Below are 17,048 nucleotides of genomic sequence, written 5' to 3' on the forward strand. Positions count from 1 at the left end.
CAGCCTCCCAAGTAGCTGGGACCACAGGCACATGCCATCACACCTTACTAAATTTTTTTTTTTTTTTTTGAGACGGAGTCTCGCTCTGTCACCCAGGCTGGAGTGCAGTGGCCGGATCTCAGCTCACTGCAAGCTCCACCTCCCGGGTTTACGCCATTCTCCTGCCTCAGCCTCCCAAGTAGCTGGGACTATAGGCACTCGCCACCTCGCCCAGCTAGTTTTTTGTATTTTTTTAGTAGAGACGGGGTTTCACCATGTTAGCCAGGATGGTCTCGATCTCCTGACTTCGTGATCTGCCTGTCTCGGCCTCCCAAAGTGCTGGGATTACAAGCACGAGCCCCCACACCTGGCCAAAATTAAAATTTATAATAGCTTTAAACATCCTAAAATATTAAGGGAAGAATCTAACAAGAAACGTACAAGTTTGGCTTACTGAAAACTAGAAAACATTGCTGAAATTAAAGAAGATCCAAATAAATTGAGAGATATATCACGCTCATGGACTGGAAGATTCAGTGTTGTGAAGACGTTCGTGCTTTCTAAACTCACCTATAGATTCAACTGAATCTCAATTGAAATCTTTTTTTTTTTTTTTTTTTTTTTGAGACAGAGTCTCCCTCTGTCACCTAGGCTGGAGTGCAATGGCACAATCTTGGCTCACTACAGCCTCTGCCTTCTGGGTTCTAGTGATTCTTGTGCCTCAGCCTCCCTAGTAGCCAGGATTACAGGCGTGCACCACCATGCCTGGCTAATTTTTATATTTTTTTTTAGTAGAGAGAGGGTTTCACCATATTGGCCAGGCTGGTCTCGCACTCCTGACCTTGTGATCCGCCTGCCTCGGCCTCCCAAAGTGCTGGGATTACAGGCATGAGCCACTGCACCTGGCCGAGAAAAAATTTTATATTTGGGCTTTATCAAAATTAAAAACTTCCCTGTGTAAAATGATTCAGAAAATGAAAGAATGGCCAGGTGTGGAGTTTCACAACAAGAGCGAAACTCAGTCTTAAAAAAAAAAAAAAAAAAAAAAAAAGGGGGCCGGGCACGGTGGCTCACGCCTGTAATCCCAGCACTTTGGGAGGCCGAGGTGGGTGGATCACGAGGTCAGGAGATCGAGACCATCCTGGCTAACACGGTGAAACCCCATTTCTACTAAAAAAATACAAAAAATTAGCTGGGCGTGGTGGCGGGCGCCTGTAGTCCCAGCTACTTGAGGCAGTGAGCCGAGATTGTGCCACTGCACTCCAGCCTGGGCGACAGAGCAAGACTCCGTTTCAAAAAAAGAAAAGAGCAAGCCATTGAGCCGAAGAAAATATTTATGAAACAAATATCTGATAAAAGACAGGCCTGGTAGGCCGGGCGCGGTGGCTCAAGCCTGTAATCCCAGCACTTTGGGAGGCCGAGACGGGCGAATCACGAGGTCGGGAGATCGAGACCATCCTGGCTAACACGGTGAAACCCCGTCTCTACTAAAAAGTACAAAAAACTAGCCGGGCGAAGTGGCGGGCGCCTGTAGTCCCAGCTACTCGGGAGGCTGAGGCAGGAGAATGGCGTGAACCCGGGAGGCGGAGCTTGCAGTGAGCTGAGATCCGGCCACTGCACTCCAGCCTGGGCGACAGAGTGAGACTCCGTCTCAAAAAAAAAAAAAAAAAAAAAGACAGGCCTGGCATAGTGGCCCATGCCTGTAATCCAAGCACTTTGGGAGGCCGAGGCGGGCGGATCACCTGAGGTCAGGAGTTCAAGACCAGCCTGATCAACATGGAGAAACCCTGCTGTCTCTACTAAAAATACAAAATTAGCCAGGCATGGTGGTGCATGCCTATAATACCAGCTACTCGGAAGGCTGAAGCAGGAGAATTGCTTGAACCCGGGAGGCGGAGGTTGCAGTGAACTGAGATCATGCCATTGCACTCCAGCCTAGGCAACAATAGCAGAACTCTGTCTCAAAAAAAAAAAAAAAAAAATCTGGTAAAGACTCTCTAGAATGTTTAAATTACCTGGCTGGGTGCAGTGGCTCACACGTGTAATCCCAGCAGTTTGGGAGGCCCAGGTGGGCATATCATGGGGTCAGGAGTTCGAGACCAGCCTGGCCAACATGGTGAAACCCCGTCTCTACTAAAAGTACAAAAATAACTGGACATGGTGGTGCACACCTGTAATCCCAGCTACTCGGAAGGCTGAGGCACAAGAATCACTTGAACCTGGGAGGTGGAGGTTGCAGTGAGCCAAGATCACACCATTGTACTCCAGCCTGGGCCACAGAGGGGGACTTGGTCTCAAACAAACAAAAAAAAAAATCAAACAAACCAGCCAGGTGCAAGGCTCATGCCTGTAATCCCAGCATTTTGGAAGGCTGTTGCTCTGTTGCCCAGGCTGGAGTGCAGTGCCACGATCTCAGCTCACTGCAACCTCCATCTTCCATATTCAAGTGATTCTCCTGCCTCAGCCTCCCAAGTAGCTGGGACTACAGGAGCCCACCACCACACCAGGCAAATTTTTGTATTTTTAGTAGAGATGGGGTTTCACCATGTTGGCCGGACTGGTCTCGAACTCCTGACCTGAAGTGATCCACCCGCCTCAGCCTCCCAAAGTGTTGGGATTACAGGCGTGAGCCACCACACCCAGCCTCAATTTTCTTTTTTTTTTTTTTTTTTTGAGACAGAGTCTCACGCTGTTGCCCAGGCTGGAGTGCAGTGGCGCGATCTCGGCTCACTGCAAGCTCCGCCTCCCGGGTTCCCGCCATTCTCCTGCCTCAGCCTCCCGAGTAGCTGGGACTACAGGCGCCCGCCACCGCGCCCGGCTAATTTTTTGTATTTTTAGTAGAGACGGGGTTTCACTGTGGTCTCGATCTCCTGACCTTGTGATCCGCCCGCCTCGGCCTCCCAAAGTGCTGGGATTACAGGCTTGAGCCACCGCGCCCGGCCAGCCTCAACTTTCTAGTGAACCCTCCACTCTCTGTTATTTTTTATTCCTCTTGGATTTTTCTTGTTTCTCTTTTTTTTTTTTTAAGACGGAGTTTCATTCTTGTTGCCCAGGCAATGGTGCGATGGTGTGATCTTGGCTCACTGCAACCTCCGCCTCCTGGGTTCAAGCAATTCTCCTGCCTCAGCCTCCCGAGTAGCTGGGATTACAGGCATGCACCATTACGCCTGGTGAATTTTGTATTTTTAGTAGAGATGGAGTGTCTCCATGTTGGTCAGGCTGGTCTTGAACTCCTGACCTCAGGTGATCAGCCCGCCTCAGCCTCCCAAAGTGCTGGGATTACAGGTGTGAGCCACCGCGCCCGGCCTTTTTGTTGTTTCTTCCAAGAGATTTCTTCAACTCAATTTTTCAATCCTTCTACTAAATTTTTAAAATTCCAGATATTCTATTTGTAGCTGGCAAGGGCTTCTCCTGTCCTCTGCTTGTTTTCCAAAGCATTCTGTTCAGTGTTTATGGGGTCATCATCCTTTCATATCTCTAAGGATAATCAGAGTGGTTAAAATATTCTTGAAGTTTTCTTCTGTTCTCTGCAGTAGCTCTGTTTCCTCCAATTTCCTCTTTTCCAAGTGATTGGTCTCTCTCATATACCTGGAGGTCTTGCTTTGCATTCACTTCTAAGAGCAAAAGGTGCTAGGATGCAGTCTGCAGGTCCATTCACTTTGTCATAAGATTTGTGCCTTGTGTTATAGGTTGTGGGGAGAAACACTGGTTACAAAACTATATCAAAGTAAAAATATATTAATGCACAGTGAAGACACCTGGGGGAAAATGCCCTTTAATGCTCACAGAGGTTCTCTCTGAGGGGCGGCCCCACCACGCTCCTGTTTCCCTTCCTGCATTTCCACGTTTTCTGGACCCAGATGCAGCCTCCCCTCCCACCCCTGGTCCCTCCGCCCTGGCTTCTGGCTGCCCCTTTTGTCCCTCCTCCTCAGCCTCTTTCAGAACTCCAGGGTGGGGCTTCTGAGTCTCGCTGGCAGGCACCGAGCCTTGCAGGCAGTATGGGCTCCAGAAGTCTCGCTGAACGCCAAAATTAAGCTCTGCAGGTGCCGTCTCCAGAATCCCCAGCAGACAGACAAACCCACATCTCAGGGATTGGGGGTGCAGACCAGCCCCCAGTCCTGCTGCAGCGCGCCCGGCAGCACAGGACCAAGCACACCTCCAAGAGGGCCCCCTGCAATAAGGAGGGCCCTAGGGATTGGATGGAGGGCAGGTCCCCCCACCCCCCCTGCTGCGTGGGAAGGCCCCGCCCCCTCCATTCCCAGCTGCCCTCTGTTTATATGTCTCACCAATGTAAGGGAAACCAGAACTGGATAGCAGTTGAAAAACATATTTTGTTCAGGACTATTGTAATAAGGGAGAAAAGATTTTAGTATAGACCTGGGCTCAAGTCTGAATGTGGCATGGGCGAGTGGGATTTAAATCCCAGGAGCAGGGTGGGGTCAGTGGGTGGAAAATTACTGGGACGAAACACCTGTCTGGAGGATTCTGGGGGTGGCGGAGGCTGAGGACCCTACCAGGTAACAGGAAGCTTGCTGGAGGCAGGCAGGGTGAGCAGACATCGTCTGGGGGTGACAGAGGCTGAGGACCCTACCCAGGTAACAGGAAGCCTGCTGAAGGCAGCCAGGGTGAGCAGACGTCGCCTGGGGGTGGTGGAGGCTGAGGACCCCATCAGATATGGGGGATGGAGGCTTCTTGCCAAACTGACTTAGCAGAGTTCTTGCTAAATCTGGATTTTACAAGGCAGAATGCAGATGAGCCTGCGAGAAGGTTCTGAAGCCAGACTACAGTTTGGTCAAGCAAAGAATCTTGTCATAGATTCAGTCATATAAATAAGGCTCATCCAGCCCAGGGGAGGGTCCACACCCTATCTGTTCCCTCTCCTTCCCCACACTGAGTCCAAACCTTTCAAGTTTTGCCCCCTTCACACACTCCAAATTTATTCTTCTACTTCTCTTCCTGTGGGTACCAGACTCCAGCCACCCAGCGCTTACCTGGGACTGCTGGGCCTCTGCCCCGCAGGGACCTGTCCTCCAGGAAACAAAGCTGGACACAGGAGGGCAGGGAGGACTCCTCTCCAGGGCCGGGGCACTGTCTCCTCAGCCCCACGGCACTTGACTTAGGCAGAGCCTGCAGCACCCTCACCCCAGTCCCTGCAGCCACCAGGAGGTGGTCCCCATCATCCCATCACCCCCATTCACAGAGGTCTCAGACTGAGGCTGGTGGGGGACGTACCATTACCCAAGATCAGAACCCTGTTGTCTGTGCCTCTGGAGAGGTGGGGGCAGGAGCTGAGGGACGGTTTGGGTGGAGAGGGGAGAGGATGCGGCAGCAAGGGCAGATGCTGGCAGGTAGAGATAGACTTTTATGACCTTTGCCTTCTGACTTTTGCCTCTGGCCACTGCTCGGACCACAACAGAATGCGCCTCTCCAGGAACAGGGCTTCCTATGGGCTGGGAAGCACGGAGCCCCCACAGTGTGGCTATGTAGGGGAGTGAGGACCAGGCGGGGGCAGGCCTGTGGGGGTCACAGAGCTGGGCTAAGCTTCAGAGGGAAGTGGCCCCTGGGAGGGGGAATGGCTGGGGTTAAGACCCTGGGTTCCAAAGCGCCCTAAAACAGAAGCAGAATTAAGGAGAAAGGACCCCCAAGACCAAGGACAGCATCTATGAAAGGAGCCCTCCATGGGCAGGGCATGTCCCAGGACGAGGGTGGCCAGGACAGATCCAGGGAAATATAGGAGCAGCGGGACCCGGAGATGGAGTGGAGATGCCAGAGGGAGGCTTCTCAGTGGGGGCGGAGGCACCATCCGGACAGAGACAGGCCCTGAAGACAAGTGTCAGCGGGAGGGGCTCTGGGTGGGGAAGAAGACTGGGACTTGGAGGAAGATCTCTCCAGGGAGAAGGGAGGAGGGGGAAGGAGAAGGGGAGGAAGTGGAGTGGGAGGAAGAGAGTGCTCATCCTGGAACCCACAGCCTCGGGAAGAACTTTCCAGAAGGAAGGCATGATCATCAGTGTCCCAGGATACTGAGAGGCCAGGAAACGTGAGGTCTCAAGGCGTCCATGGGGTTGTGGTGACCCCAAGATCACTGGGCACAGAGCAGGGACGGCTGGAGGTAGAAGGGGAGGGACGCGGGCTGAGGTTCTAGCGGCTCCAAAGCCAGGTGTGAGGTTGGCTTTAGGAGGAATGAGGAAGGGGAGAATGTCCCCCTTAGCGTGCCTCATGGGGAAGGCAGGGGTTCTGGCTGGGGCTTCTCCACTCCCAGGAAAGGAGGTGGTGTGGAAGGAGGGGGTGGGACGGAGGAGAGAGCCCCGCGGCCGCAGGACCAGCAGGTGGGGGACCAGGGTCAGCGCTGCTGGAGGTGCCTTAGAGCGACAGGACTGGCCAGAGACCGGGGAATGTGGCACAAAAAAAGTTAAAGGGCACCCCAGGGACCGCCCTGCCGGTCCACCCATGTCACCCATGTCGGCCCCCCTCCCGCCCCCATTGCTCTGCAGGGAAAGGAACCCGGAGCCGCGGTGGGGGCGAGCGGGGGTGTCGGTTCTTCCAGAAAATTAGGAAGGCAGTAGGAAAGAAGCAGTGAGAACCTGGGGCCGCGAGGGAAAGCGGGCGAGGGGGCGCCCAGGGACGCGGAGGGAGCGAGAGGAAGGGGCGCTGAGCCACCGCCCCCACGCCCCGCCGCGCCCCGCCGCGCCCCTCCACGTCCCAGGGTGTCCCCGCCGGGAGCCGGGACCCATCGCGACCACCACCCGCCGGGCCAGGGTCCGCGGGGTCCGGGGTCTGCAGGATTGGGGTCTGCGGAACCAGGACCCGTGGGACAAAAGTCTGTGGGGCGCAGGTCCGCGGGGTGGAATTCAGGGCGCCGGGTCTGCGGATGGCCAGGGGCGGGGTCCGCTCCGCGGGTACCGGGCGCTCACCGGGCTCCCCGCGCAGGGTGGGCAGGACCGAAGCTCGCCGGGAGGCTGCGCGGAGGGCGGGCGGGGACCCTCGGCTATCGCTCCCCCCCCCGCGGGGCCGCCCCCGCGCCCGCCCTCCGCCGCCGCCCTCGCCCTGCGTCGCAGCCGGAAAGTTTGCACCGACCCCGATCCGGCAGCGCCGCGGAGACGAGCGGTCACCGGCGCCCGACCCGAGCGCGCCCGGAGGACGGCGGGGAGCCGAGCCAAGCCCCCAGCAGCGCCTCGCGGTGAGCACCTGGGCCGCGGCCCCGAGGGGACGTTCGGGAGCCGAGCCAGTGGGGGCAGAGACTGCGGGGCTGGCGCGGCGGGGCTGGGGGGCGCGGGGAGGAGGGAGCCGGCCGGGCGGTCTCCGGGGCCTGGGCTGGTGCGGTCCTCGGTCCCGTCGGACACCCCCGTTCCCAACCCCGGCTCGGACACCACCCGGTCTCGCACCGTCGGGCAGGTCCAGGGGTCTCAGCCCCTCCCCCGTTCTCTGGTCCCGGGGGCGCGGCTGGGGGCGGGGATGTCGCTGGCTGCCTGGCGCCCTGCGGCGGCCACACTCCCCGCTCTGGGCCCCGGGCCCGCCGCCCTGGGAGCGCACAAAGCGCCGCGGACGCGCCCCCGAGGCGCGGGGTCTCACCAGCTCTCGCTCCCCTCGGCGGGCTCCTGCCCCCAGGACTGCCCGGTGGCACCGACGCGGCCCGGGATGGGGTGAGGGGTGTCTGCGCCCCACCTGGCCGCTCCTCTGCCGCGGCCCACACTGGCGACTTTGACCCCAGCAAGCGGGTCACTGCCCTGCCAGGCTCCGGCCTCTGCGGCGCCCCCGCCACCGGCCCGACTCGGCCACCGGGCTTGTGCTCCTACTCCGAACCGACCGACCCAGCCCTCTCGGCGCCCGCATCCTCCAAGGACCGGCCAGGGCTGCTTTCTGCCCTTGCTATTGGGCGCATGAGGGTTGGGGGGTCGGGGCGCACCCAGGCCGGCACCCAGGCCTGCCCCGCCCCCACGGAGTGAGGGCTCAGGGCTTTGTCAACAGCCTGTGGCCCCTGATCCCGCCCTGGTGCCCTGACCTTCCGCTGCCTTCTCTGGTTTCACAAAAACATCCCGGCTCCGATGCCGGAGCTCCTCAAAGCGTCTGAGAGGCCCCTTGCGGACGCCCTGGGAGCCCCGCTGCCTTCCTGAACCAGTGGCCGCTGCACCCATCCTGGGGGCCCAGCTCCAGGTCTGCGAGTCCCTCAGCCACCCCCAGTGGGAATTGGTGGAGCCTGAGGGAGCCATGAGCACACAAGAGTCACGTGTTCTGCCAGGGCGGACATGGGACAGGACAGGGGGTGCCAGCCCTGCAAAGGGGCCAGGGCAGTGGAGCTCAGGTGGCCCCAAGGCCTGGTGGTGGCTGGTGTGGCCCGGCAGGCGGCTGTGGGAGGGAGGAAGGGGGTGGTGTGCGGTGGAGGGGCTAGGAAAGGCGGGCAGGGCACCTCGGGAGACCCCCTCATTGGGCACCTCGGGAACCCCCCCGGCATTGGGCACCTCGGGAACCCCCCGCATTGGGAACCTCGGGAACCCCCCGCATTGGGCACCTCGGGAACCCCCCCCGCATTGGGCACCTCGGGAACCCCTCCCCTAATTCTTATGACTCCAAGGCCTGAGAAGGAGCTTGGTCACCTGGACTGTGAAGGCCGAGGGTGGGGTCTCTGGTGGGTGGCCCCACCTACCAGCAGCGTCGCCAGCAGGGTAATAAGGGGCACTGTGGCCATGGGGAGCCCCGGGTGGCACCTCCACAGCTGGGAGTTTCTGTCCACTTCTTCAGTCAACAGACATTGATCCCGGGCTGACGGGGGCCCGGGGTTGTCAGTGTCTCCTGTCAGGGGAGAGGGCTGGGTGAGATCATCAGAGGAGCCTCCCTTCTTCCCTTCAGGCTGGTGTCACCTTCAGTGACGGGGCAGGGTCCCTATTTGGGAAGTTAAATCATCATCCCCGTCCCAGGACCACAGCGGTCTCAGCCCTGCTCTCTAGGCCAGGCTGTCTCCTGGGTGCTCAGCTGGAAATTGGCCCATCCCCCCGGCTTCACCCACCCCTGCTGGGATGAGGGGCTGGAGTCTCCCTACCCACATGGGACCCACCGCCCGCAGGGAACAGAGGACCCCCACACTCCTACACCTCCTGCCTCACTATCAGAGACCCAGTGGAGAATTGCCCCCCACCCCACCTCTTGTATTCAGAGGCCCTGACCCCTAAGGATCCAGGACTAGGGGTGCCCTGATGGGGAGCCCACCTGTGGCCTGTGGATGCTGAGCTGTTAGGGGAATCCTCCAGGATCCGCAGCCCCACTTTCCCAACCTTCTGTTGAGATTGGGGGGGACACAGAGAGCCCCACTCCCTCTTCCTCCCCACTCCTGGGCCCTGACTGCTTCAAAGAAAGGCCTGGGGGACTGGGCAGCCCGCCCCTCCCTCAGCTCACTGGGGTCTCCAGACTGCATGCACGGCTGGAAGGTGGGGCCCCGGCACTCGAGGAGCTTGTGTGTGGAGGCGCCATCTCCTCTCGCACTGGCTTGGGGGTGCTCCCAGTGGCTCTGGGGTCAACATGGCAGTCATTGAATGGCTCCTGTTTCTCTGGCAGAGTTGGGGCAGAGCCAGGCTTGGCCACGCTGGGCTCTAAGGGGCTGTCATTTTGCCCAGGGAGCTCCTGGCTGAGCTGTCCTCTCCCCAGGGTGAGCACGCATGCCCCTAACCCCCACTGCAGGGCCCCCAGGCAGGGAACAGCTTATCAGCCAGTGTCCTTCCTCCTTGGCCCCTGCCTGCATCTCCACCATCCGCCCTGCTCCAGCTGCCGTTTGTCTTTCTCCCCGTCCCCTGCCCAGAGCCCCAGGCCTCCCCTGCACCCCTGAGCCTGCCCACCTAGCAGTGCCCCTCCTCCAGGGCCCCTCCTCCAGGGCCCCTCGGGGTTGGGGGTACACACAGCAGGGAGAGGCGGCTCCTGCTGCTCCTCACCCAGCCCAGCTCAGTGGCCAGAGCCGCCCAGGGCAGTGGCAGCAGATGGGGCTGTTTGATCAGAATCAGGAAAAATAAGGCCCCTTGGGTGACCCCAGAGCTGGGGACGCCAAAACTGCTCCTCCTCCCCCACCCGCCTGCTGCTTTCTCCACCAGGGAGAGCCCCCTCCCTACTCCGTGGGTCCTTCGCCCCAGTGCTAAGCCTGCATGGCTGCTCACCTGGCTCAGGGACTGGGGATCAGTGATGCATGGGTCCTGTCTCCCATCAGCCCCTACCTGAGCCCAGGGTCCAAGGGCTGCGGTTGGAAGCCCCTTAGCAGGCTGTGATGCAGGTGCCTGTCCCTATCATTCAGCTGTCACCCTGTTTGGTGCATCTCAGGCCCTGTTAGCAGGAGGAGCCCCAGGTGGTGCTGGCCCCACGCAGGCTCACCCAGCAGCTGCCTGGAGGAGGCTAAAATCCAGGCTGTCCCATGGCAGCCAGCTGTCCAGCCCGGCCCGGAAATCCTCCGCTCCAGCGGCAGCCTTCGCCCTTCTCCTCGCCCCTCTCCCCGGCTTCTTCCTGGCACTGCCTTCCAGCTGGCCGGCCCTCCATCTGCCCAGCCCTCCATCCACACCTCTTATTCCGTTTGAGGGTGCCCCAAAGAAGAGCTCATCGCAGCCTGGGGGCTCACAGCCAGCCACTCGCGGGCCCCGGCACTTGCACACGGGCCCCACGGGAAGACCCTCCCTGCTTCTCCCACAGAATTCAGTTGGTGCAGAAACTAGGCTCTGCAGCAATGAAAGGCCGATTTGTGGAGCTGTTCCCGCCCCAAACTCCCAGCTCAGATGCTGGCTCTGGCCTGGGACCAGGTGCTGTGACTCCCGCAGCCCTGGCAGACACCACAGGGGCTGTCCTCCCCACCCTGTGCCCCCACTCTAGGCCAGCTCCTCCTCCGAGCCGGCGCTGGCAGTGCTAATCTCAAAGGAATGTGCAGCCAGCCTGTAGTGTCCCATGGGACCCAGGAAGCCCAACCGAGCCTTGCATGGCACCCATGGGGCACCTAGGCACCACAGTGCTGGGCAGGGGCATGCATGTGACACAGATCCCCGAGTGTGGGTCCCACACACTTGGCCTGGCACAGCTGCAAGCCAGCCCAGCCACTTTGCTCACCGTGGCACTGGGGCCAAGTGATGGAAGGTCTGGGCACCGCCACCCTCAGGCTCGGCACGTTGGCTCAGGTCAGCCTGGCAAGCCAACTTTCCCAGGGGTTAAGAATGGGTGAGGACCGGAACCGACGGGGGCTGTCAACTGAGGGAGGAGGTCAGCATCTGGGGAGGCTGGTCCCCTGCCAAGAGCATTGGGTCACCCGGCAGGAGGGTGGCTGCCAACAGCACTGAGACAAGGGGCTCTGGGACCCTCAGAGCTGCCAGCCAGCCAGCGCTGGGTGGCAGGAAAGCCAGCTCCACTTCCTACTGGCAAGGAGTGACTCCTGCTGGGGTCTCCTCCCTCCCAGCTCCCTCTTTTTTTTTTTTTTTTTTTTTTTGAGACAGTCTCACTCTGTCTGCCAGTCTGGAGTGCAGTGGTTCCGTCTTGGCTCATTACAAGCTCTGCCTCCCGGGTTCACGCCATTCTCCTGCCTCAGACTCCCGAGTAACTGGGACTACAGGCGCCCACTACCATGCCCGGCTAATTTTTTTATTTTTAGTAGAGACATGGTTTCAACTATTTTAGCCAGGATGGTCTCGATCTCCTGACCTTGTGATCTGCCTGCCTTGACCTCCCAAAGTTCTGGGATTACAGGTGTGAGCCACCATGCCCAGCCCCCAGCTCCCTCTTTATCCGTAGGACTCTGAGGCTGAGAGGGGCAGCTTAAGGGGAGGGCCCCCCCACTGGCCAGGGCTCCCCAGGCTCTGCTGCTCTGCCACTCAGCTGCCCTCGGAGGAGTGCGCACACCCACCAGGACTGCATTGCCCCAGCCGTGCAGCCCCTGCCAGATGTGGGAGGCAGCTAGCTGCCCAGAGGCATGCCCCCCTGTCAGCCACGTCGACCCCTGCTACTGTTGCTGCTGCTGCTGGCCTGCCAGGTGAGGACTCACAGCACCCTCAGCACCCAGGGGCCCTCCTGAGGACTGCACACTGATGGTTCTCTGCCTGCCTGCCTGCCTGCCTGGCTGTCCGTCTGCCTATCTGTCCATCTGCCTGCCTGTCCATCTGTCTGTCTGCCTATCTGTCTGTCTGCCTGCCTGTCTGCCTGCCTGCCTATCTGTCCGTCTGTCTGCCTATCTGTCTGCCTGTCTGCCTACCTGCCTATCTGTCCGTCTGTCTGTCTGCCTATCTGTCTGCCTGTCTGCCTGCCTGCCTATCTGTCCGTCTGTCTGCCTATCTGTCTGCCTGTCTGCCTGCCTGCCTATCTGTCCGTCTGTCTGTCTGTCTGCCTATCTGTCTGTCTTTCTGCCTGTCTGCCTGTCTGCCTATTTGTCTGTCTGTCTGCCTGTCTGCCTATTTCTCTGCCTATCTGTCTGCCTGTCTGCCTGCCTGTCTGCCTGCCTGCCTGTCTGTCTGTCTGTCCATCTGCCTGTCTGCCTATCTGTCTGTCCATCTGCCTGCCTGTCTGTATGGTTGCTTGTGCATGTGTCCCCCAGCCACAGGCCCCCTCCGCTCAGGTGATGGACTTCCTGTTTGAGAAGTGGAAACTCTACGGTGACCAGTGTCACCACAACCTGAGCCTGCTGCCCCCTCCCACGGGTGAGCCCCCACCCAGAGCCTTTCAGCCTGTGCCTGGCCTCAGCATTTCCTGAGCTCTTCATGGGAAGGTTCCTGGGTGCTTATGCAGCCCTTGAGGATCCCGCCAAGGGGCCCCACCACCTCAGGCCCCACCACCATGGGCAGGTGACGTAACCAGGTAGCTGAGCCACAGAGCTGGGGACTTGCCTAAGGCTGCAGAGCCAGGAAATAACAGAACAGTGGAATTGCTGCGTGTCCCCAGGCCCAGATGCGTAATACCGCCTATAGCCCCATGGAGTTTTCAGTGGGCAGACAGTGCCAGGGCGTGGGAGGTGGGACCCAGAGGGTCAGCAGAGGACACAGGCCTGGGAAGGCTTGGGTGGAGAGTGCATATCATGGCCTGGACACTTGGGGTGCAGGGCGAGGCTAGGGCTGGAGGACTTACCTGGGAGGCAGTGCCACGGTTCAGACGAGGGAGGCAGCCTCCACTGGGCAGAGGGGAGCGGGTGTGGCAGCCACAGGTTTGGCAGTGCACCTGGGATGGATGAAAATGGCATTGGGGTTCAGCCCCCAGAGAGGGAGGTACTGCGAGAAAGTCACGGAGAATGGGGGACCCCAGTGTGGGTTTGGGGGACATCTGAGATGGGGGTTCTCCGAGTGAAGGTGTCCTGCAGAGCTGGAACTCAGGGATGGGCTGGGAGTGCTAGGGGAGGCTGGCCCAGGGGAGATGGATGGTCAGGTGAGGAAGGTGGAGGTCAGATTGGGGAGGTGGAGGTCAGGTGGGGGAGGAAGCAGCCCAGGTCATGTCCTGGGGGAGGTGACAGCTGAGCTCAGGCCTCCAGAGAGAGGTAAGAGGCCTGCTGAGGGAGCCCCTTCTCCCACCCTGCCCTGCAGAGCTGGTCTGTAACAGAACCTTCGACAAGTATTCCTGCTGGCCAGACACCCCCGCCAATACCACGGCCAACATCTCCTGCCCCTGGTACCTGCCTTGGCACCACAAAGGTACCCATAGAGGGAAGGAACAGTGGGAGGGGCAGGCCCAGGGGTGGCGCTGACCCCAGCCTCCCCCAACACACGCAGTGCAACACCGCTTCGTGTTCAAGAGATGCGGGCCCGATGGTCAGTGGGTGCGTGGACCCCGGGGGCAGCCTTGGCGTGACGCCTCTCAGTGCCAGATGGACGGCGAGGAGCTTGAGGTCCAGGTCAGCCGGCGGCAGGCGGGCGCGGTGGGGCTGGATGGGAATGGGCACGGGGGTCCCCGCCCGGCCCTCACAGGCCACTGTAACTCGCAGAAGGAGGTGGCTAAGATGTACAGCAGCTTCCAGGTGATGTACACGGTGGGCTACAGCCTGTCCCTGGGGGCCCTGCTCCTCGCCTTGGCCGTCCTGGGGGGCATCAGGTAGGATCCCGCCAGTGCCCGGGGCGGCCGCAGAGGGCAGGGAGGAGGGCGGTCGCTGACTGGCTGTCCCCACAGCAAGCTGCACTGCACCCGCAACGCCATCCACGCGAACCTGTTTGTGTCCTTCGTGCTGAAGGCCAGCTCCGTGCTGGTCATCGATGGGCTGCTCAGGACCCGCTACAGCCAGAAGATTGGCGACGACCTCAGTGTCAGCATCTGGCTCAGTGATGGAGTGAGCCCCCCGTAGGCGGCCCCACACAGGCGGGTGGGCGGGCAGCCAGGCAGGTGGCCATGTGGCCACGCTCACACTGCACCTGTGCCAGGCGGTGGCCGGCTGCCGTGTGGCCGCGGTGTTCATGCAATATGGCGTCGTGGCCAACTACTGCTGGCTGCTGGTGGAGGGCCTGTACCTGCACAACCTGCTGGGCCTGGCCACCCTCCCTGAGAGGAGCTTCTTCAGCCTCTACCTGGGCATCGGCTGGGGTGAGTGGGCCGGCACGGGAAGGGGTCGGGGCAGGCTGGCCAAGCCTTGAGACCACAGCTGCTGCCCCCCACAGGTGCCCCCATGCTGTTCATCATCCCCTGGGTGGTGGTCAGGTGTCTGTTCGAGAACATCCAGTGAGTATGAGCGGCCGGACGGCCCGGGGAAGGGGCCGGGGGGCTGGGGTGTGGAGCTCTGGCCCGAGGCAGGGAGGGGCCGGGGATGAGCCTGGTGCCCGGGGAGGGTGGTCATTCGTGACCTTCTCCCTTCGTTTCCTGAGGCCTGAATTAGATACTGGCAAGATCGGGACGGGGGTGCTGAGGGCTGAGGGGCCGGGGGCTGTGCCCCAGTTTGTGAGTGGCCCGGCCTCGCAGGTGCTGGACCAGCAATGACAACATGGGCTTCTGGTGGATCCTGCGGTTCCCCGTCTTCCTGGCCATCCTGGTGAGGAAATGAAGAGCAAGGACCGCACGCCAGGGCCCTCCTCCCTTGGCGTCCTGAGGCTGCCCCAGGAGGCAGCATCCTGTCTGGGAGGGCCAGGAGGGAGCTGGCACCCAGACAGGACACCAGGACACTGGCCAGCACCCTGGGCACTGAGCCAGGCTGCTCCTCCCTGGCTGGGTGCCCACCAGCCCCAGGGCTCTGTGCCAGGGCCTATCTGGCTGCCAGACCCACCTGCAGGAGGGTCAGGTGGGGCCTTCCAAGGGCACAGAGCTGTCCCCTGGGGCTCTGGGTGCCCCTGACTCGTGCCCTTCTCACATAGATCAACTTCTTCATCTTCATCCGCATTGTTCACCTGCTTGTGGCCAAGCTGCGGGCGCGGGAGATGCACCACACAGACTACAAGTTCCGGTGGGTGCCACAGCAGGCCGGCGCCTCGGGATCTGGAGACCCTCAGGGCCAGAGGGCAGCTGGGTGGGGGGACTCCAAGCTCCACGTGGATGGTGCGGGCCGAGGGCGAGGGTGGTGGGTGACTCGGGCTCTGCCTCTGTAGACTGGCCAAGTCCACACTGACCCTCATCCCCCTGCTGGGTGTCCACGAAGTGGTCTTCGCCTTCGTGACGGACGAGCACGCCCAGGGCACCCTGCGCTTCGCCAAGCTCTTCTTCGACCTCTTCCTCAGCTCCTTCCAGGTGCCTGCCCGCCCGCGGCTCCCCCACCCGGGGCGCAGCATGCCACCCCTGACCACCGTCTCTCTCCAGGGCCTGCTGGTGGCTGTCCTCTACTGCTTCCTCAACAAGGAGGTAGGTGGCAGTGGGGGCGTCTGAGACCATCAGCCCTGGCCGTCAGGGTCAGGGGCAGAGAGTGGCACAGGGATGCCAGCCCCACCCCTGCTCAGGGGTTGGAACACATGTGGCCCAAGCCTTTCCCTCCACATGCTCTTACGGGGTGCAGTTGCCGTGGCGCTGGCTGTCAGGCCCCCAAGACAGGTTGGCCTCAGCCCCATTGCTAGGGTGTCCACAGCGGGGGTCCCCAGATGTCTGCAGACTGTGCTTTCCGTGGCGATGCTGGGTGGCATAGCTGTGCCCAGCAGGGAGCTTGTGTCGCTCTGCACCCCTCAGAGTGGAGACCGGGCATCTCTGACGGGGCCAACAGCAGGTCCCGGTGGGGCGGAGAGGACAGGCAGACCCCAGGACTGGCCTGCCCCACCCCCCGCCCCAGGTGCAGTCGGAACTTCGGCGGCATTGGCACCGCTGGCGCCTGGGCAAAGTGCTGCAGGAGGAGCGGGGCACCAGCAACCACAAGGCCCCATCTGCGCCTGGCCAAGGCCTTTCTGGCAAGAAGCTGCAGTCTGGGAGGGATGGTGGCAGCCAGGACTCATCTGCGGAGATCCCCTTGGCTGGTGGCCTCCCTAGGTTGGCTGAGAGCCCCTTCTCAACTCTGCTGGGACCCCAGCTAGGGCTGGACTCAGGCACCTAGAGGGCATCGCTGGACAACTCAGAACCAGACGCCCAGCTGAGGCTGGGGGCAGGGGAGCCAAAAGCAGCCCCCGCCTATCCCCTACCCCCAGTGTGGCAGTCCGAGAGATGGGGCCTCCTCTCCCTGCACCTGCCCTGTCCCTGGTGCGGGGGCGAGCTGAGGAGTCCAGGGCAGAGGTAGGGGCTGTGCTGCGAACTGCTCACCAGTGTCCCCATGGATGTTGGCACGTGCTACATGCCTGGAGATGTCCTCCAACAATAAAGAGCTCAAGTGGTCACCGCGCATGTCCTGGAAAGCAGGGCTGGAAATGCCGGGCCGAAGCAGTGGGGATGGAACAGCAGTGGGTGGTCAGCGCCAGTGCGGGTCGTTGAAAGACCCCTGCTGTCCCAGTTCACAGAGAGTTGGTACTGGAACCCCAGAGGATCCCGAAGGCAGCCAGCCTGTGCCCATCTGAGCAGGCCCTGGCCACCTTCCCATCCTGGTTCTGGCGGGCATCCCCCTGGACGCTTTGGCCACCAGAGGGTCACCATTCACCAGCAGAAATGTGAGGGGCACAGTGGCTAAGGGAGCATGAGGCATCACAGTCCCCCAACCCACCCCATCAGCACTGGATTCACCCAGAGGGTGTCTCCTCCCTGGAGGCCGTGAG

General features: G+C 60.8%; 1 protein-coding gene across 10 annotated transcripts; it reads left to right on the top strand.

Moving 5' to 3' along the window:
* Window positions 1-6,701: 6,701 nt before the first annotated feature.
* Window positions 6,702-16,676, top strand: GCGR (glucagon receptor). 10 transcript variants are annotated; one of them, XM_077973288.1, is made up of 15 exons: window positions 7,056-7,156; window positions 7,945-8,130; window positions 11,722-11,959; window positions 12,518-12,620; window positions 13,494-13,601; window positions 13,680-13,801; window positions 13,892-13,998; window positions 14,074-14,230; window positions 14,322-14,481; window positions 14,556-14,616; window positions 14,854-14,923; window positions 15,243-15,331; window positions 15,474-15,612; window positions 15,682-15,723; window positions 16,142-16,676. In XM_077973288.1, the coding sequence occupies exons 3-15, from the start codon at window positions 11,900-11,902 to the stop codon at window positions 16,397-16,399; spliced, it is 1,476 nt and encodes a 491-aa protein (XP_077829414.1). In that variant the 5' UTR covers window positions 7,056-7,156; window positions 7,945-8,130; window positions 11,722-11,899; the 3' UTR covers window positions 16,400-16,676. The 10 variants fall into 10 exon arrangements, with proteins under 10 accessions (XP_077829411.1, XP_077829414.1, XP_077829419.1 ...); XM_077973293.1 differs by lacking the exon at window positions 7,945-8,130 and adding an exon at window positions 9,526-11,114 and having other exon boundaries at window positions 11,806-11,959; XM_077973292.1 differs by lacking the exon at window positions 7,056-7,156 and adding an exon at window positions 8,549-8,639 and having other exon boundaries at window positions 7,984-8,130; window positions 11,806-11,959.
* Window positions 16,677-17,048: the final 372 nt, after the last annotated feature.

Source organism: Macaca mulatta, chromosome 16, assembly GCF_049350105.2.
Source record: "Macaca mulatta isolate MMU2019108-1 chromosome 16, T2T-MMU8v2.0, whole genome shotgun sequence".
In the NCBI taxonomy this organism is placed as follows: Eukaryota; Metazoa; Chordata; class Mammalia; order Primates; family Cercopithecidae; genus Macaca; species Macaca mulatta.